General features: G+C 38.4%; 1 protein-coding gene across 1 annotated transcript in view; it reads right to left on the reverse strand.

Moving 5' to 3' along the window:
• SEPTIN2 (septin 2) overlaps positions 1-21,307 on the reverse strand; it is a 32,295-nt gene that overhangs the window by 7,651 nt on the left and 3,337 nt on the right. The window contains exons 4-13 of the mRNA XM_080604985.1: positions 18,560-18,646; positions 17,499-17,622; positions 15,892-16,026; positions 14,150-14,267; positions 9,992-10,093; positions 9,553-9,698; positions 8,845-8,928; positions 6,742-6,799; positions 4,829-4,932; positions 872-4,429 (exon numbers count right to left, since the gene is read on the reverse strand). Of these exons, the coding sequence (XP_080461111.1) occupies positions 4,837-4,932; positions 6,742-6,799; positions 8,845-8,928; positions 9,553-9,698; positions 9,992-10,093; positions 14,150-14,267; positions 15,892-16,026; positions 17,499-17,622; positions 18,560-18,646 (950 nt within the window). The 3' untranslated portion in view covers positions 872-4,429; positions 4,829-4,836. The remainder of the gene's footprint in view (positions 1-871; positions 4,430-4,828; positions 4,933-6,741; positions 6,800-8,844; positions 8,929-9,552; positions 9,699-9,991; positions 10,094-14,149; positions 14,268-15,891; positions 16,027-17,498; positions 17,623-18,559; positions 18,647-21,307) is intronic.

The following is a 21,307-nucleotide window of genomic DNA, read 5'->3' on the forward strand; positions in this document are numbered from 1 at the left end:
AAAGATACGTATAAAGAAGAGAAAGCAGTTACCCAGAAAAATCTGCAGCCGAATATATTCAGCTGCACTATACTATTGCATATAAAAATGCATGAATTTATCTGCATAACTATACTAATAATTCACTGCAACTCCTCCAAAATAATCCAATAGCTTCGCTTTATAAAACAAATTTGAAATAAAACTTGTTCCAGCACATAAGTCAGCAATGTTGCCTACAAAAATAGTAGTACAAAAATAGAGTAGTGTAACGTTCCTTCTAGCACTGTCAATAGCACACCACTGCACAAAGGACCTTTTTAATGTGCATAGTTAGATCTATTTTGCAGGTCACATTTTTAATATTTATACCAGAATACTGCCACCAAATATTTTTGGAGATCCCAATCTTCCTTTTTCTGAATCAAAATCTTACAATGTCTGCCCAGCCTTAAGAGGTGTCTTACAAGTCACTTTTGCCATGCTATTTCAGTCCTTGTCCACAACCATTCTTTTTCCTTATGCGCACAGAACTAACCAATCTGGAAGTTTTCTTTATAATAACTTTTCTAGAAATATCATTGTGCAATTCTTTTTCAGCACTCCTCTTTCCAGAACCGGATTTGAATTCCACAAAAAGAAGTATTCTACACGTGACAAAAGGGATGCTGTTCTGAAAGTTCTAGATATAATCAATAAACAGAAAAAAATCTTTTAAAAAGTAGGTCTGACGTAATAAGGATGCTTCCTTACTTATTCTCCCACTAGAGACTAAAGATGAATCTTCCTTGAGTGGATCATTTCAACACTAAACACTGCAGATCTACAAAACATAAACATAAATGTACTTCAAAACAATACACGAAGTTGTCACAGCATGCACAAGTCTTACCCCTGCGGAGTGATCTGACAGCACCATGTGCACCTCCCAGCAATGCAGAACAATCCAGCAAAGCAACCTTAAGCGACCTGTCGAGGTCAGGGCACTTGAAAAGTGACGCGTTTCAAATTCAAAGGACTGCCATAAAATGCTCTGGTATTAACAGTCAGCTCAGGAATCTAAGAACAAGGACACAGCCTGGTGCTCTCAACCTGTAACAGCCATACAGGTGGATGAAGTAGTTTTACAGGAAGTTGAGCCCTAAATTATTATGGAATTTCTAGAACAAAGATCAAACAGCCTTTGACTCCCTCTTGAAATGAAGCACAATTCACTGGAAAACACAATGACCCTTCCACCTAAAGCACCACCCACAACAAGTAGCTTCATTCTGTGTTAACAGAGTAACTAAGGGACGTGGAAGTTTGGTGAGAACTGCTGAAAAAGCAAGGTCCCATAGGTAGGGCTTTGGCATCTCTGGGAACACCCAGTGGGAAATGCACCGTACCAATAAACGTGGAGCATACCATATTTAACGGACATATTGTATGCACCTTCATCATGGTGTTCTCTTTCAACCATGTCTAAATTACTCTTTTATATTTAAAACATATCACCACAAACAAACAAACATTACCAGGGTTGATTATAATAAGGAATCAAAACAAAAGACAAAAAAAAAGTTTTTGCATTTTTATTATAGTCTTGGCTAGTGACAGTACATAAAACAGAATATAACAGTAAGTTTTTTGTACCAAGAGCAAGACATCTTTGCCACCAAATATAAACCTCTGCAAATTCAGAAGTATTTTGACTCCTAAATTAGAAACTGTAACAAAGCTATAAAAGAAAACAAATTATAGCCAGTTCAACATCACACCAAACATCTACCTTTTGTCTCCCAGTCTTTCTTCTACCAGTAGTTGAAGTTTGTCTAAAAAAAAAAAAAAATCTGTGAAACATAGTTTCACTTTTTATGTCTCACCTGAAACCACTGACTGCAAGGCCAACACAAGAGAATTGAAGGGGAAAGAGACCTTCAGAGACATCAGGCACTCAACAAATGATCGCCCCCAAAGACTTGGGAAGGAGAAGCAATTAGCTTTCAGTTAAAATGGCAAGTGCCATAAACTTGATTTTTCCTATGAAAAAAATATTTATGAAAATATTTCTCCTGATAGAATTTATAAATCAAAAATCACTTGCCTAAGAATCATCCAGAATACTTTACCCTGATGAAATATTTCAATAGATAGATGCTATTTCAGGGGTTAAGATATAGCCTAAAGTAATTCCACAGGTAGTGACCAAACAGCACTTAATGCACAGACAACCTGCTTTTACTCCCACGTTAGAAAATCCAGGAGAAAAAGCAACATACCCAGAGAGTTATATGTACAACCAGGGACTGGTTTGCACACACACAGATTTCACAGTTCAAGTACTGGTTCCCAGTACTATTGCAGCTTACAGTACCTACCAAGCTTATATGTGAAAACACAAATGTCACTGTGTCGCTGTGCTCAAAACATTTATCAGAGATACCAGACTAATAATAGCTTAAAAGCAGGCAAATGCTGCAGAATCAGAACAAAACCGGATTGGTGGCAACTGCAGAACAGTATGGGAGCTCACAAAATATTTAGGAAGACACGAGTTATTTTTCTGGTATATTTATGAGTACTGACTCACAAAAATGTATCAAAGATTTAGAAATACATAAGGTGCTGTGGAGTTGTTGCTTTGTTTTTTTTTTCTGGTAATACTGCTATGTTATTTCTATGTGCTATTTAGAAAAGGCAATACAAGAGCTTGGAAGTGCATGTTTTTCCATCTAAGTTTTACGTGTATCTAATTTGACAAAATGGGACTTAGCACTTCTGTGCATCTACATATATAAAAAGGGTCTCATTTACACCTTTGTGACGGTTAGGGAAGATCACATGCGTCATACATAAACCTTTGAGAATAATTGCTTTTGCAAAGAAAAATGGAGCTCCCCAGCAAAGGCTAGGGCAGAGAACTTTACTTCACATTTTTAGAAAGATTCAAATATAAAGCAATTCATAAAACAGCAGTTTCAGGCAGGTAAAAATTTCTTCTGCTTAGCAGGTTCATATTTAATCTAGCCATTTGAATATCACTGAAATTAGCTGTAGAAATCTTATTACTTTTTCAAAAAAAAAACAACATTAAAATTTATAAAAATCATTGCTGCACCTGAGCTCAGAACAGAGAAAAGCTGGAATTCTATCTATTTATTGGCTGTTCAGATAACAGTGTTTTGTAACACATCACATTAGGAAATATGATTTCTGGCTTTATCAGAAGTACCAGAAAAGCCAAGAACAGTGCATAACTGCTTACTCTTCTTAGCTGCCACCTACGTAGCTGTATGCTATAGCTGTTATTACATATGGCAAATTCAGTACCTACCACGATATGCAGCAGAAGTCCAGCCAAGCTCAAAACCAGTTTCCTTTACTATCAGCGTTAAGGAAAGTGACCTTGGCCTAAAAAACTGTGTAACACATTGGAGTCACCTCATAAGTATTACTGCTAACTCCAGGACATTAAAATACAGTTCACTTTGATCCTATCAGGCACAGATCACTCTAAAAAGAAGGGAAGTGTGCTAGTATATATGTTATACTACAATTAACAGTTTGCAATGCCCTAAAAATAGTATGAAAATACTCTCTAGGAATTAAAGAATTTCTTATGCATTTGGATATGGAAACACCCATGGACAGAAAACTACTCTTTGGGGTTTATCTCATTTAACATACCAACATTACTCAAGCTTATTTGGTTACAGTAATGCCAGAAAACAGCAGGACTGATTTGTGCTGACCTACAAGAAACTCTTAAAGATTCTCCGCAATACAGAGTAAGCAATTTTAGGCAAACAGTAAAGAATGTATGGCCCTCAATGTTAAATCTGAAGGAAATAATGCCTGTCATATAAAATACAGTGTGCCCTTCAAGAGGTATTTCCTCTTATTTCTTTTATTAAGACAAAAGGCATGCCTGAATTCTAACTAGATACTTGCAGAGGCCAAAGGAGATCACCTGCACTCAGCAGAGACAGAAGAAGGTCTAGGGTCTCACAGACACACACCTGTAAACACTGCAAAAATATAAAACTAACCTTGCAGGTTTCCCTAATTAGTGACTATTACACACTACTGATATCACTAATAGCTGTTTATTTCTAAACATAATACAAAGTTAAAAGCAAGGAACTAATAAGCCATATTAAAGCAAATCATCTAACGCCATGTCAGGCTAGAAGTTTCAATGTCTATTTTGTATCCCTAATACAATGGGAAACTGAAAATAAACTCAATATAAGAATTACAAAACAAAAAGTCAAGTGTGTATAATATATAAAATACTGACTGACTACATGTTATGAAATACGTATCACAAGAGTTACCACAACGCGTTTCCATGTTAAATTCTAAAATAATCTCCAAGTCACAAATTGGGCAAAAGGCCTCCTTTCTGGTGTAACACCACCATAATTCAAATCCAGAGTGTCTCCTTTAAGTCAAGGTATAAAGTAATCTGAAAATAAGACAGAAAAATGCAATTTAAGATCTGCTATCTTCTTACATTGATAAAAAAGAAGCATAGACATTTTCAAAGTCACAATGAAACAACTTTGTGAGTTTGAGAACTACCCATTTATACAATCTAAAAGATTACTTCCATGATTCTTTCCAACATACATTGTATAGACTTTCTGAAAAAAATGAATGCATGTGTGTGTGTGTAAGGCCACACTAATGTTCGGTTTAGTTTCAAGCCACTTCACTTCATAAACATCAGCTAAACCTTAAAAATTAAAACGAAAGCTGAAACCTACACAAACACGTCCTGTAAATATTTTTCCAAAACTTAATAGCACTCGTAATAATGAGTAATAAAGAAAAACTCTGTAACGTAGCTATTTGAACACCTTACCAAAGACTTTATACATGATGTCCACTGCTATCTCCTTCTCCACTTTGCATTTGCATCTGCATTTGCGCCTGCATTCTCGCGATCATCTCCTGCATGCGACGAAGCTGAAAGTAGAGCACAGGAAAACCTTTAGCCTCATCTCACCTCAGAACACGATCCTTTGCTGCCACCACACTATTTATTATTCATATTAAAGAGGGAACACGCATCTGCATTGGCTTCATCTGACAAGCAGCAATCTCAGGTTATGGCTTGTTTTTCTACTGCCCATCTTCACCCACTAAGAGGTTGGAAATTTCCTGAGTGAAATAAGCAGGCTTTATTAGTTTAACTCGGGACAAGGTTTTTAAGTATCCCTAAGAGGAAGCACAGATTTCCATTTCAGTTAAACAGGTAAGAATGATGGTGTTGAAGTGCTGAACAAGCACACTCACCAAAACGTATCATAGGAACACAAGCAGCTTGTTTAAGTTTCTCCAACTACACCTATATCTGCCATCAAAAATAAAACCCTGTGAGGATTACTTCTCAACTTCCGTACTAGTGATGACTAGGTGGAAGCAAGGATTACAGGCAAACCATCCAAGGCGATGTATGCATTATTAAAAACTGTTTTAGTTCAGTTGTACAACACTGCAACATTTAAACACAGGGTAATCAAGTAACTCAGCTACTAACTACTGTGCATTCAACAGGGTTTACTTAAATTCTTTTATGGTATGAAACTCTGATAGATAGGAAGTCAGCCTCGCCACTGAAACATTTTCGGGTGTCTTTGCATATTTACACTTTAAACTCGGAATGAAATGTTAAACTTAACAATGAAAATTAAACCAGTAAGACGTTACACTACAGTTTTTTTGTATTCCTTGAAACAACAATCTTTTCCCTGGATATCTTTTGGGACTTGGATAGCTACTAAGGCCAGTACGGGGAGCCTGAGGGTCTTCTTGGGCTAGGGCATATCAAAAGATCCATCTAACTCAGCCTTCTTTCCAGACTGGCTATTAGGAAATGAATGGAAAACCCAACAGCAGGTGCACACACATGACATAAGCTCTCAAATTCTAGAAATATGTCAATTCAGAACTTTCTAAATCAAAACATTCTACCATTGTGTTTAGCGACCACCTTCAAGTTCTCAATATCCTCAAAATTCCACGCTAATGAGTACCACAATTTACAAATACCTTAAAAGTATCTTTTTTGTTAAAAAAAAAAAAAAGCCACCTATTAATTTTATTAAATTCAGCCTGCTTCTTTTATTGTAGTTTCCCATTCATCCTGACAGCTATGATTGTATAAATCTCTCACTACATCCTTCCCTTCTGTCATCTACTCCCCAAAAGGAACATTACGTAGTATGCCATCAGAGGGGACCTGCCTCAGGTCTCTGCTTTAGCCGTTCTGCCCACTCTTTGCTATTCATTGTATTTTTTCTAGTCATGGCTATATCCTCTTTGAATTAGGGGGACCACAAAAACAGTGTTAGAGCTCTGAATTATGGATTTATCGTAGTGGCAAAATGAGAATTTTCATGTTGTTCTTCATTCCTGGTAATTCCCACCATTGTTTCCTCCCTTGCTGCCGAGTGTAACTTTTTCCCCATCTGCAATTGCTAATTTTAGAGCCTTTTCTCATATATGAGGATGGCTCTCCCTTCCCGCACAAACAACTTGTACAATGGAATCTGACATTTACCAGATTCCGCTTGTTCCAATAAATTAATATTCTGAGGCTCTTCTATACTTCTCCATATTCTCTTTTGTTACTGCACCTTGAATAACTTTATATTAGTAAATTCTGTCTTTCCCTTTACATATTATCAAGATCATGCAAATCAATTGTCTAATTGTAATAAAAAATAAATAAAAATTCCCCCATCACAAGAGTACAGAATTTTTTCATCTTACTTCAGCTTCTTTTTCAAGCAGAATCTGGTCTTTATTTACTTCTTCATCTTCTATTTTCCTACAATAAACAAATATTGTTCAACAACATGCATACACTCTGGATCTTGCCTTTCCAGTGAATATTTTGTTGACAAAAAACGAGGCTTTCAGAACACATTGTATATGTTTCATAACACACACAAAGTTTACTGAAACATGTTCCCCACGTAGCTGCTATTCACTTTTTTTAATATATATTTATTCCTTACTCCTTCCAGAGCAAGTATAAACTTCAAAATGAATTCTGGCTATGACATGACAGATTTTTTTACATAGGTACCAGTGAAAACTATTTCTGGAAAGTACTCACATGCAGAAGTTTACCTGATTATAAGATTATCTTAACCGATTGCAATTTGTGTGCCACGCAGGTATAGCAACTCAGAAATCTGAGTACAGAAACACTGTACTAAATTCTTTTTCATTGGTGCAATAAATCAATACAAATTGATACTCAAAATCAAAACAATGCTGGACAAGATGTTAACAAAAATATGGAAGCAGCATATAAAACATCTAGAAATTATGAATCTGAAAACTCAGCTACCCTCAGGTGGATCCTTTTTTGATGCAGTTCTATCCCATCTCTAACTTCATGAACCACATTTACTTGCAAACACCTAAACAGTATACATTACGTTATATCTTACCCTTAAAGCTTCTAGAAAGTAAAAAGCTAAAACCAACAAGATAAGAAGTCCATTCTCCTTTTTTCAGTACTGCATTGTGCTTAAAAATCCAGTCACTCAAAAAAAATGAGTACATTTATCTTTGAGAAAACTTGCTTCTGTGCATTTGCACACTTTTCTGTAAGATTGCCAGAGAAATCCTCTGTGTCCAAAAGCTTCTAGAAACACTGCCAAGGACTGCCAGTGGAATAGGTACAGGTCTGAAACAAATTCCCATATAAAGCACCCTCACTTACAATAGCTTAACTCCAGTGTAGGAACACTTTGGAAATGTAAAAACAAAGATATCTCTGCCACTCAACTAGACAAGACACAAAAGCTTGTTTTAGTTGCACAAAGATATCTAAACTTAACAGCAACTTACTGTCATGGGTCCTTGGCAGAGGCAACTTCAAATCCTCAAAAAACTGGTAAGCATTACTTTAACTCTAGACACCCCAACGTGACATTACTTCTAAGACCTTTGTAAATACCTGTTGGGTAACAGGTACCAGAACTTGACAAAAAATTTTTTTAGCTTGAAATTCAGAAGTCAGGATTTAAAAGTCAGAGGGGAAAAGTATGGCACCATGCCTGAAGGGAAAACTGAACTTGTAGGCCAATCCTACAGGCAGAATCAAACTCCTTTTTCTGAAAATCGACCAGGCATATGACAAAGCCTATTTCAACAGCAGAAGTTACGTAATGGAAAAAGCTTTGCAAAAATATATCAAATGCACTGAAATGTGCAATTATGAAACCCTCTAGTGGTTGGAATAAGAGAAGCAACCTAAAAATCTAAACCAGGAAACACAGCCAGCTTTCAGCAAGAGCTCACGAACTCAACTTTGTAAACCCTGCTATTTTAGTTAAAAATGGGGTATTCTGCCTGCCTGTTTTACCACAGCTCAAAATAGGGTAGAAAGACATTATTCTCTGACTGCTTTGCAAAGAAAATTATTTATTTCTATCGTGTTAAATAAAGCAGTGCAGAAGGACTTGTTTCTCTTCTTAAAGACACAGTACAGATATTCAAGTGGTTAAGTCTAAAAAGGGATTTCTTTGAATGCATCAGCACTAATCTAATTTGCACATTTTTAGATCTTTATCATTCATGTCTGCCCTACTTATATACCCAAACACTCTGATCCAGCTGCATTCAGTCTTAAACAAAACAGAGATCTGACTATACCCTTTTTAGTGTCACAACCACCTCTTCAGATTTACATACTACTTTTTCTTACTGTCAGTGTAAGCTGATTGATTGAGCTTTGTGTTGACTGTAACTAGAGAGCTGTCCATCGTCTACGAAATCCTAGCAATGAAATGGGGGATAGGGGGAGAACAAAATAAATTCAGAGGAGGAGGAAACAGCTTGTAACAATAAGATGACAACCTGCCGCCTCGTTTGAGCCTCTCAGAGCGGAAGTTCTCATAGTGAAGATCCTGGGTCACCTCTTGAAGATCTTGCATATGGGTGCTAGAGGAAGGAAAAAAAATGAACAGATAAAACGTATCTGCGTCACATCAGCATGGTTAAGGAACTCTCACATTCAGCACTGCATTGGATCACTGAGTTCAGCGTGTGCACCCATTTAATATGCTAATTTCAAAGCTAACATAAGTTAAATTGGTGCAATAAAAGACAGAGACACCACCCCAGACCCTGAGACAGCCTCTACGTAAGCCTGTACTCCTGTGTGAGACATTTGACAAAGCAGTGGTGGGCAGGGGATGCCAAGTAGCACAGCTGAAAAAACTTAAACAGCAGAATTGTGAAGTCTATAAAAGCACACAAAAACAAGCACAAGGTGCAAAGCAACCTGGTTTATATTCCTGGCTATCTGTGCTCAACAGAAGAATTAGAGGCATGATTATTTTCACAGAATTTCTGAGTAGTTCAGATTGGAAAGGATTTGTGGACCTCTCGTCCAATCCTTACCTAGGCCAAGACTAACTAGATCAAGGTTGCTCATGGCCTTCTCCAGATAAATTTCACTTCCCTGAGGATTCCACAACCGCTCCACACCCCCGTCCCAATGTTTGAGTATCATCCTAATGAATTTATTTATTTACTACTATTTAATTGGAGTTTTCTACTTACATTAGCATGGTCCTCAGCTTCAGAAAGTCATTATGTTCGGGATTCTCCACTTCAACGACACCCCACGGGTAAAGTCGACCTCTAACTTTTTTACCTTTGGCTTCAATGAGTTGATTGGATCCCACTACACAAAATGGAATGCTGGCCTGAAAGTCAAAAATTCAAAAATTACCAACAATGAGCTACACAAACAACTCAAAAAAAAAACTCTTATTCCTCTCAGCACTGCATATATTGGTAGTAAGTACACAATGTTTTTAATTTGAAGCTGTTAAAAAAACTTGTAGGGAAAAATAATGTCATTGTTACCACTATCTTCCAGATAAGGAAGCCTAGGCACAGAGCTACAGTAACTCACTCAAGGTCTCATCAAAGGTCACATTCTGTATTTTGTTTTAAAGCCATCCGAGCACTCTGAAAAGGCGCAGCATATTCGTACCTTCAGCAGTCTTGTCTGCTCTTTAAAATCTTCATCCTCGTCTGATTCAGCATCAGGCAGGTGATAAATCTTGATGCCATGCTCTTCGATTTCATCCAGAATCTGAGATTTATATAAAGAAATGGAGGTAATATACATGTAAAGTGAGCACTTTTAAAACTTAAGGTAAAATTAATCAGTTAGGCCAGAGATTGTGTATATCTTACTAATTCATATTCATTGCCAACTATTTGCTTTTAAAGAACGTATTTCTTCATGATATTCAACAACTCCTCGCCACAGACTTTCAGACAAACAGTGGCACATTTATTCCATTGCTTTATTTTAACACTTCGGAAGTTTCCACTATTTAAAAATTGTATTCACAATGAAATGAGCTTCACTGAGGAGAATTAGTCCTCCTGAAAAAATATCTACCCAATAACACTGATTATTGTACATAAACGAGACCTGCAATTGCGCCTTGCAGTGTTTCATCTCCAATAATTTATTATACATAAAATTACACATATGACTAGCTGTGAGATTTAATTTTAAACAAAGCTATAAAAACAATGCAAACAATTCTTCCTTCCCTATTTATCCTGCTCCACATTAGCTATAACTGTCAAAACTGAAGTACAACCTTCCTTGTCTAGAGAATATTACTATATTCTAGTCTTACTTGAGAACAAAATTGAGTTTTTTCTTCCAAACAGGATTAGAGATTTTTAAAATGTCACAGAATGGAGAAGTTTTAACCTTTTGATACTAGTATTATTTGCCATGCAGTTTGCAATGGAAAAAAACTTTAATGTATTTCAGCCATTTAAGTCCCTGAACATCAAGTAGCAAAGTTTTTTTTTGTGTTGTATTTGCATATTTAAAATACGCAAATTTATTTTGCTTTCTGTTTGCCTCATTTCATTCACATCTTGATTCAAATTGAAAACCCATGGTTTACTCCTCATTCAAGCTGCAAATTAGAGAGAAAAATTGTTTAATTCAGGTGATGATCATCCTCTTTCCCGCAACTCAAGGCATTCCTAATACAGCTTTATTGTGTCAGTAATTATCTTTAGCTTTTGCAAAATGTAATGTAGCAGCAAGACAGCCAAGAGAGAGCTGTACTACAACTGTGTTTAAATGTGAACAGTTCAACCGGGGGATCAGGCCCAGTCAGCATGGGTTCATGAAAGGCAACCAACCGACCAACCTCATCTCCTTCTATGACCCACCTGGTGGATGAGGGAAAGCCTGTTGACACAGTCTGCCTAGACTTCAGCAAGGCTTTTGACACAGTCTCCCACAGTATTCTCCTGGAGAAGCTGGCAGCCCATGGCTTGGACAGGCACACTCTGTGCTGGGTTAAAAACGGGCTGGGCGGCCGGGCCCAGAGAGTGGTGGTGAACCGAGTGAAATCCAGCTGGCAACTGGTCACCAGTGGTGTTCCCCAGGGGTCGGTGTTGGGGCCCAGGCTCTTCAATATCTTTATTGATGACTTGGACGAGGGAAGTGAGTGCACCCTCAGTAAATTTGCAGGTGACACCAAGTTGGGGGGAAGTGTCGATCTGCCAGAGGGTAGGGAGGCCCTGCAGAGGGACCTGGGCAGGATGGGTCGATGGGCAGAGGCCAAGGGGATGAGGCTCAACATGGCTCAGGGCCAGGTCCTGTGCTTGGGCCACTACAACCCCATGCAATGCTACAGGCTTGGGGCAGAGTGGCTGGAAAGCTGTGCAGAGGAAAAGGCTCTGGGGGTGCTGATTGATGCTCGCCTGACCACGAGCCGGCGGTGTGCCCAGGTGGCCAAGAAGGCCAGCGGCATCCTGGCTGTGTCAGGAATAGTGCAGCCAGCAGGGCCAGGGAGGTGATCGTCCCCCTGTGCTCTGCTCTGGTGAGGCCGCACCTCGAGTGCCGGGTTCAGCTTTGGGCCCCTCACTACAAGAAGGACATCGAGGCCCTGGAGCGTGTCCAGAGCAGGGCTACGAAGCTGGTGAAGGGCCTGGGACACAAGTGCTGTGAGGAGTGGCTGAGGGAGCTGGGGGTGCTTGGTCTGGAGAAGAGGAGGCTGTGGGGAGACCTCATTGCTCTCTGCAACTGCCTGAAAGGAAGCAGTGGGGAGCTGGGGGTCGGCCTCTTCTCACAGATAACCAGTGATAGGACCAGAGGGAATGGCCTCAGGTTGTGCCAGGGGAGGTTCAGGTTGGAAATGAGGAGACATTTCTTCTCAGAAAGAGCAGTCAGGCATTGGGACGGGTTGCCCAGGGAGGTGGTGGAGTCACCGTCCCTGCGGGTGTCGAAGGAAAGGTTGGACGTGGTGCTTGGGGACATGGTTCAGTGGGTGATACTGGTGGTAGGGGGGTGGTTGGGCCAGATGATCTTGGAGGGCTTTTCCAACCCTGATGATTCTATGACTCCAAGTAATATAGCAGGCAATCAATAGAGAGTCAAAAAGATAAATATATAGTTAACTATTTTACGACTGTTTACACGTGCCTATCACTGTAAGTGTTGGCTAAAAGGCCTTCCCCACAATCAGTCATGGTCAAATACACCACCTGGAGCCTCGCGTTCAGCTCTGAGGCCCCAACACAAGAAGGACATGGAGCTGTTGGAGCAGGTTCAGAGGAAGCCACGAAGATGATTAATGGCCTGGAGAACATCTGCTATGGAGCCAGGCTGAGGTAGTTGGGGTTGTTCAGCCTGGAGAAGAGAAGGCTCTGGGGAGACCTTACAGTGTCCTTCCAGTGCCTGAAGGGGGGCTACAGGAAAGCTGGGGAGGGACTCTCCATCAGGGAGTATAGAATCTTAGAGTCATTAAGATTGGAAAACACCTCCAAGATCATCTGGTCCAACCATCCCAGTAGAGTGACAGGACAGGGGATAACAGCTTTAAACTAAAGGAGGGTAGATTTAGATTAGATACAAGAAAGAAATTCTTCACTCAGAGGGTGGTGAGGCACTGGGACAGGTTGCCCAGAGAAGCTGTGGATGCCCCATCCCTGGCAGTGCCCAAGGCCATGCTGCGTGGGGCTTTGGACAGCTGGTCTGGTGGGAACTGCCCCTGCCTATGGCAGGGGGTTGGAACCACATGGTCTTTAAGGAATTTGTATTTCCAACCCCAAACCATTCTGAGATTCTATGAAACACTATCCTTTGTGGATTACACATAAGAAAGAGAGCTTTTTTTAAAAACTTTTTTTTTCCCTTAATTACAATGTATTGACACAGATGTCATAATTGCTTTGACCAGCCTGAAAATCCTTGCTTTTGCACCTGAATTACTACTTGGGGGGATAGGTTTTTAAATACCTCCATCTCTAACTGAGCGAAAAACACCACAGATCCTTTTTTCTGTATTCGTAACTGTGAAGAATGGCATCAGCAGCTGGAATCCATTTGCCATAAACCCAAATTTTGCTCTTAGAAAACAAATTTATTTCTGCAGAATTTTAGCAGAATAAGTATTTCAAAGTAATGTACTTTTTGCAAGTTGGGTAAATTAACTATAAGGGTTTTCAGAATAAATGGAAAAATCATAGACAAAGTTTTAAATATAACAAATAAGCCCGCATCAAATGAGCACAACTTAATTCTCTATCACTTCAGTCTAAACTTCATAGTTACTAACTCATGATGGTTTGTTGTATTGTTCCTCCCCTCAGTAAATACTACCAAGTCCTGCAAGATTGAATGTGTTCAGGTGCCTAGCCTATGGAAGGAGGAATGTATTAGAAGAGAGTGATGTAGTAAAATCTTTGAAAAATCATGATTTTCAATCATCAGTATTCTGACATATGAAGATTATAGATGGTTTGTCTCTGCTTTGGAGATTATAGTCTCTGCTTTGGGACTGATCAACCAGGTAAGGAGAAATTACCACTAGCAAATGCACTTAGATATTTTCCAAAGTTTCAAAATTCACTCAGTGTAATTGTAGATGTAGCCAGATCTGCCATTTCACAGGCAACATTTTAAAGACAATTTCTCAGTTAAATACATAATAGAAGAACTCAAAAGATATCAAACTACATATTAAATAATGCTACACAGTGCACATGAGATTCTATTTTTCTTGGTGAGAACAGAGTAAAGGTGAAAGAGAACACTCCTCTTGTCAGTGACCAAGCTGCTATAGCTGAAGTATAACACTTTTCTGTGAGCCAGAAAAATACTTACCCTTTTCTTTAGTCTTTCTCGCTCTTTCAGTGAAAGCGTATCAGCTTTTGCAATCACTGGTACAATATTTACTTTGTTGTGTATGGCCTTCATAAATTCAACATCCAGAGGCTTAAGGCTAAAAATATAATATGGAAAAAGTTTATTTTTAATCTAAATGACCAAAGTATCTTCACACCAACATTGACCAGAAAACAAAAAAGGCTTTTTTCTTTTTTTTTTTTTTTTTTTTTAAAGTATGTGAACAGCAAGAGGAGGTCTGAGGAAAATATCGAACTGATACTTGATGAAGATGGCCACCTAACAAATAAGGTTAAGGAAAAGGCAGAGGCATTTAATGCCTTTTTTTTGCCTCAGTTTTTAATATTAAAGATATACCTTGGGTTGCCTGGTTCTCTGAATTTCTCATGGTCCTCTGAGGACCATGACTGGATGAGCAGTAACCTTTCACTGAAGTGGCCACTGAAATTGTAAGGCACAAGTTTTATCAGCTGAACGTTCCTAAATCCATAGGGCCTGACAGAGTACTGAAGGAGTTAGTGGATGTTATAGCTGGACCCCTCTCAACAATTTCCCAGAGGTCTTTGGATTCTGGGGAGGACCCTGCTGATTGGAAGCTGACCAATGTTATATCTGCACAAGAGGAGACCCAGGAAACTACAGACCTGTTAGTATAACCTCAGTATCCAGAAAAGTTATGGAGAAGATTGTCCTGGGGGATACTGAAAGACGTTTAAAGAACAAAGCTACTGTCAAGGAATAGCCAACATGGGTTCATGAAGGGAAGGTCCTGCCTTACTAATCTGATCTACTGATACAGCAAGGTCACCCACTTAGTGGACAAAGAGAAGCTGGCAGATGTAATCTTTCTGGATCTTAGTAAGACTTTTGATACCACCCCTCACAGTATCCTTCTGGACAGATTGTCCAACTGGGAGATAAAAAGGCTCACACTACGCTGGGTGATGAGCTGGCTGAATGGTAGAGCTCAAAGGGCTGTGCTGGGAGGGGCTACATCTGGCTGGCAGCTGGTCATTAGCAGTGTTCCCCAGGGCTCAATTCTAGGGCAAGTTATGCTCAACATTTTTAACAATGATCTGGATACAGGAACTGAATCAAAAAGCTTGCTTCAAAGCAGCTGGTAAAAGGGTTGGAAAGCATGTCCTGTGTGGAGACACTGAGGACACTTGGCTTGCCTAGTTCGGAGAAAAGATGGTTAAGAAGTGACCCCATCGCTCCCTACAACTTCCTGAGGAGGAGAAATAGAGAGGGAAGTGCTCATCTCTTCTCCCTGGTAACTTGTGATAGGACATGCAGGAATGGCACAAATCTGTGCGAGGAGAGGTTCAGACTAGGTATTAGGAAAAATGTCTTTACCACAAGGGTGGCCAAACACTGGAACAGGCTTCCTAGTGATGTGGTTGAGGCCCCAAGCTTGTCAGTGTTCAAGAGGCATTTGGATAATGCCCTCATTAATATGCTTTACCTTTTATTTAGCCCTAAAGTGGTCAGGCAGTTGGACTCGATAATCTTTGCAGGTCCCTTCCAACTGAACGATTCTAATTCTAAATGTCCCTCCTTTTACACAGAAAGGACACACCTGTTAGTTCCAGTAGTTTTAATACTTAAGTAATGACAATCTGATTCTGAGAATTTAAAACAAGGGGTGCAAAACGAACTCCCTGAAGTGAAAAAATAAAATAATTTTATTTTTCAAAAATAAAAATGACAGAAACACTTACCCATGACCAAACGGTGAAATGAAATAGAAGCAGCAATGAACGCGGTTATCTATGATATGCCTTCTGTTCAAACCACTCTCATCATGTAGGTATCGCTCAAACTGCTCATCAATGTAGGAGATTATGGTCTTAAAACTGTAAAACAAATTGAGATTTAAGAAATCATGCTCATTCCAAAACGGTCAATAATTTTAGTGAACTTTCAAAAGTTACATTAAAATACCAAGACCTCCTGCTGATGAATCAGCCTGTTGATGGACAAAAGTAATTTACTGACACTGTAAAACTATCTTAAGCACGTATCTTAGCATTTTAATTGAATGCCAAAGTAACAAACAATGATAACTACTATGGATAATAAATATATATTTTTATATATTAAGATAAAATACGCATACATATACACATAATGATACACATCTGAACTTCTAAGCAAATTGCTCTTGGGCTAGTATTCATCTTGTGGTTAGCTCTAATTGCACATACTCAAAACAATCTAATCTTCTTCTAAATCAATTTAAAACATCAAATTATTGATGCTGATGCAACAGCAAACTTGGTCAACAGCTGAAACAGAGATGCAGAAATGCTGAAATCTTGCATCATACTGCTCTGAGTTGCATCTCTCTGAACCACTTCATCTTACACACAAATTTGTTTGGTTTGAGCAAACAGCTACACTCCTCCTATTGTATGCTTGCCAATGATAAATACCCAAGGCAAAACAGATGGAATTATCAGTTTATTACTGAATGGAAGAATAAAATAAGAAGTATATCTCCAAATGCTGGCTTGAGATGTTCTGATTCCCAGTTAAGGTGGAGAACCAACCTTAGAGGCGATTCAGAGATCCCAAACAAAACTTTACTAATGGGAGAACAGGGAAGCAAAAAGGGCAGCAGGATGCCACAGTGAGAATAGGTGAGATGGACCAGCAAGTTCTTGACAGAAAGTGGGCTAAAGTGCAGCAGAGGCTATCACTGAATGCCATTGATCAAGATTATTTCTTGGTACTTACTAGAAAGCAAACTTTTCAAGCCACTCAAAAACCTAAGACAATGAAAATACACTTAAAAAAAACAAAGCATGGAGTCTGAGAGTGCCCAGACAAATGCAGACAAGATCTAATGTTGAATTTTTATTTGCAGCAAAGACTAGATGGATTACTTTCTCAGGGGTTTGTTTAATTCACTGTGTCCCAGTGGTTCCACTGCTTTCTGAATATAAGAGTCAAGTACGTGATCCGCTTAAAACCCTTCCAAACCTAAAAAAGTTAACCAAGGTGAGAGAAAAAAAAAAAAAAAAAAATCAAAGCATATGTGTCACAGCATTTTTTTCAAGCTGTGGATGAAGTTAACTGATGCTTCTTCTTATGTATCTGAATGAACATATAACAACTGAAAACATTTTTAAACTTGAATCACATCTAAAATTAAACCAAGCTTCCTCAAAATTAGAAAATTTGCCCATCTCTCCAAAAGCGACACCTCAAATTCAGCACTTAACCTAACACATGAAAAAAGGAAGATATTGACTTATGTCATTAGACGTAATGTGAAATGGGTGTTCAGTCATCAAATGTAGACCAGTATGTACTCTGTACGTACCAATCTCGACAATTGATAGCATCTCCATATCCTGGTGTATCTACAACCGTCAGACGCAGCTTTACACCCCTCTCTTCTATTTCAACCGTTGAGGCTTCAATCTGCACAGTGCGTTCAATCTTCTCTAAAAGACAAGAAACTTGATCTTTCAGAATAGAATTTATAAGGCTGTCATTTTGAGACACTATCAAAAGATTGATTGTCAGGTTAGGAAATTCTTTTCGTTTTCTTACTTTTCTCAAATTTTATATAGAAACTGAGGCAAAAGGGAGTGACTGAGAAAAAAGTGTAAGTACTCAGCAATTCACAGAACAATACTAAATTACATGTAACATATTGTTTTCCTAAGGTTTAAAAGTAGTTTTCAGCCAACATGATAAATTTTTAAAGCAAGTTGTTTAACAAGTAGCAAAGAGGAAGAAATAGTACTTCTATTAGTAAATCTATACTATATATATTAGTACTTCTAATAGTAAATCTATATTCTTACAATATTCTCTTTCATTGCATTATTGTATGCCTTATTTAACAGGATAAAAAAGGGAAAAGGAGCTGAAGATGAAACAGAGGTGAAGTGCTGTGGTGGTTTTACCTTGCTGGGCAGCTGAACTCCACCACAACCGCTCTCTCGCTCCCCCTCCTCAGAAGAGGGGGGGAAGAAGAAACAAGTCCAAGTGCACATTCACTATCTACCCAGACCAAAGGAATCAAATTGCAAGCCCAAGCAAACATAAAAAGTGTTCAAGTTTAGAACTGCAATAGATTTAAAAAGTTTCTGATTGCTTTTGTTGATTATTTCTCTTAACGTGACACAATGACATATTTTAAGCAGAGATTAGCACATAAATGCCAGTATGACTCTTCAGCACACACAAGGACTAAACCACACAGACCAGGAATTGAAGAAATCAGTTCTACCTGGTAGTTCAAGTATCAGCCAATACATTTGAAATCATTAGAGCTTGAAACAACAACAACAGGCTGATAATAAAGTCCAAACATAAAAATATTCAACTTCAAAATCATCAAGAACAGAAAAACCAGAACAAAAGTGTGTTTACCAGCAGCTCCTGGGATTATCCTTTCTGGGTAGAGATCTGTCAAGAAGAGGCTGTTTATTAACGTAGATTTTCCCAATCCAGATTCACCTGTGATTCAATTTACAGATAAAGTCAATATATTTGCATGATTAATCTCTACTGTATCCAGAAAGTTTCATCTATATATTTTTTTCATGTCAAATCTATTTTTTTTGCCATTTAAGGATTTACAGCTCACTAATACAATTTTGTATTAGAAAAAATTTGCACAGGAATGTTGAATGACAATTTATTCATCTCGACATTACAATACACTTTCTCAGAGTTTTCACAGATGATTTGTAATTAAACCTTCTAGGCAAGCAGAGTTCTGATCATTTTAAAATTAGACTTTAATTTCCCATATCACGTCTCCTGATTTTTTAAGGTAAGCTTTCCTGCTAGCACTGCAGAATATCATACACACTGAGAAGCTGGGTCTTGTCTAGGCCATATCATCAATTTAAACAATGAAAAAGGTGTTACTGAGCTTTTGCAAAGATCGCCATCATGAAGTGTGATTTATTCCCACTTTTTATGCTAATAGGGCAAAAAAATGAGGGGAAAGGAACATGATATGGCTGCTGAGTTTGCACAAAGGAATTTTTTCACTGAAGAAATTGGGGATTACCAAAGCGTACCAGAAATGCTTTTCTTCTGGAGCTACTGACTGAGCCATCAGAAAAGTTCAAAAGCTAAGTAATTAGATAAATATTAAGAACTAAATCAGAAAAAAATGTCAGCATAAAGAAGACCAGTAACTCAAACTGCTCAGTACATGAATTCACTGAACAAATTTTTTTTTGAGAATGAAAAAGTAAAAACAGAGAGGGCTACTTGATCCCTCTAAGCAACAAAGTCTCTTCTGTAACAGCAGTCTGAGAAAAATATCTGAACAACAACAAAAAAAAGGAATTATTTTTTAAATAGGGATTTGACTAAGAGATGCTGTTTTGTGATGCCTTATAGAACACATCTCTCAATATAAGATTTTACCAGTGCAGCCTTCACCAGTGATAGAGACATGCAGCCAGAGTAATTCAACACTCGCATGGCATCATTTCAGCAAAACCTAGAAAACTACGATTTCAACCAGTGACACACTTCATATTTTCATCCTGGGTAAATATTACGTCTAAACCAAATCAGTTTTCATTGCCTCTGTCAAAAATGAATGAAAGAGCATCTATTGTAACTACTGGCCCCAGCAGTCAGAGTTGAGTGACGCTCAAGTGAAAGAACTATTTAGATGAAGCCGTATCTTAATAATGAGAATAAATATGCAATTGTTCATAAATACAAGTGGTTATGATTTCTTCAGATGCAACAGAGACAAGCAGCCAAATTGTTATAAACTCCAGCTTATTTTTTCCCCAAACCATGACAAACAATACTTGAAACAACAACATGAAGAAGAAAAAGCATTGATCAAGACACTGTCTGTCCAGAGAGCCTAAAAACAAAACAAGCAAAACATTTCCCTGATCAGAAAATAAGAAATACAGTTAGTGGAGCATTATAGTTCAATACAGACATTGTGATATAGCCCACAAGAGAACATACTTAAACCCCATGCATATTTCAAGAGAAAGAATTCACATTCCAAACTGCTGAAATAATCGACAATTTAACGCGCAGTTTATTTTATCTTAACTTCCATCAACTGCCTCCCTCTGCTAGTGTATCTCAAAATATCACTCCACATTTTCAATGAAGTTACTTTCCTGCAAGTTCTCTTGCTGTAGTTTTCATTTATCCCTTAGAACAGTGGCAGGCAATGACTATAGAGTTAGGTTTTACTCTGAGACATGGTAGGGTTAATTGCCTTTCTATTACTCTGACACCATGTCATTTCCCCACAACTTTCTATTTTACGTAAGAGTAGAAACAGCTGTTTGGTCTATATAATTTTGCACAGCTTTCTGCGAGAATTGTTTTAGATAGCCCTATTTGTGATGCATCTGAAAGAGCTCTGGATATTAAGCACATCCTTGTTTCTCAGACCTAGGATCACAGAACAGTAAATTCCAAAGAGTTACAGCAGATACCATGATTTCCAACATCTAAAGGCTGGCTTTACCCTTAGATTTTATAAGGTATCCATTATGATACTATCCTAGGCAAATCCAACAGAGCTAAAATTAAATGACTCCCAACAATTAAAAGGCATTTAGCAAGCAGTGTAACTTAATTTCCCTATGTCCTTGCTCCCTCTTCCCTCTCCTCCCTCACCCCAGGTAACAGGAAACAACTGCCATCAAATTCTAGGAAGCCAAAAACAAGGGCCGGTGCTGTCCAACACTGCACTGTTGAAGAGATAAATGGGGCAATAGCAAGGCTAGGGCTGTCATTTGGCAAAACTAATGACAGGTTTGAGGACAGATTCTTTCTGTAACTACTGGAATCCAAAACAATTAAGAACTTAAACACCTACTATCACGTACCGACTCACCTCTCCTGCTCATTTCCACAGTGATCTCCCCTTGGATTAATCTAGCACATGCAAATGGGCTTTACTTCTTATGAAGACATAAAAAAGAATCTAACTGCAGACAACACTATTAGGATACTTCTGTCTTCCAGGTGAGAATTACAGAGTTCAAACATCAAATTCTGGAGTTACAGTTCCCAAGCAGTAAGAAACATAGAATCAGGAAAAACACAGACCACAACAAAGCCTGATTCGTGAAGCCTACTTAATCTGCAAAAACATCACTGACTTTTGAGAGG

Source organism: Anser brachyrhynchus (assembly GCF_964034855.1).
Source record: "Anser brachyrhynchus genome assembly, chromosome: 9".
In the NCBI taxonomy this organism is placed as follows: Eukaryota; Metazoa; Chordata; class Aves; order Anseriformes; family Anatidae; genus Anser; species Anser brachyrhynchus.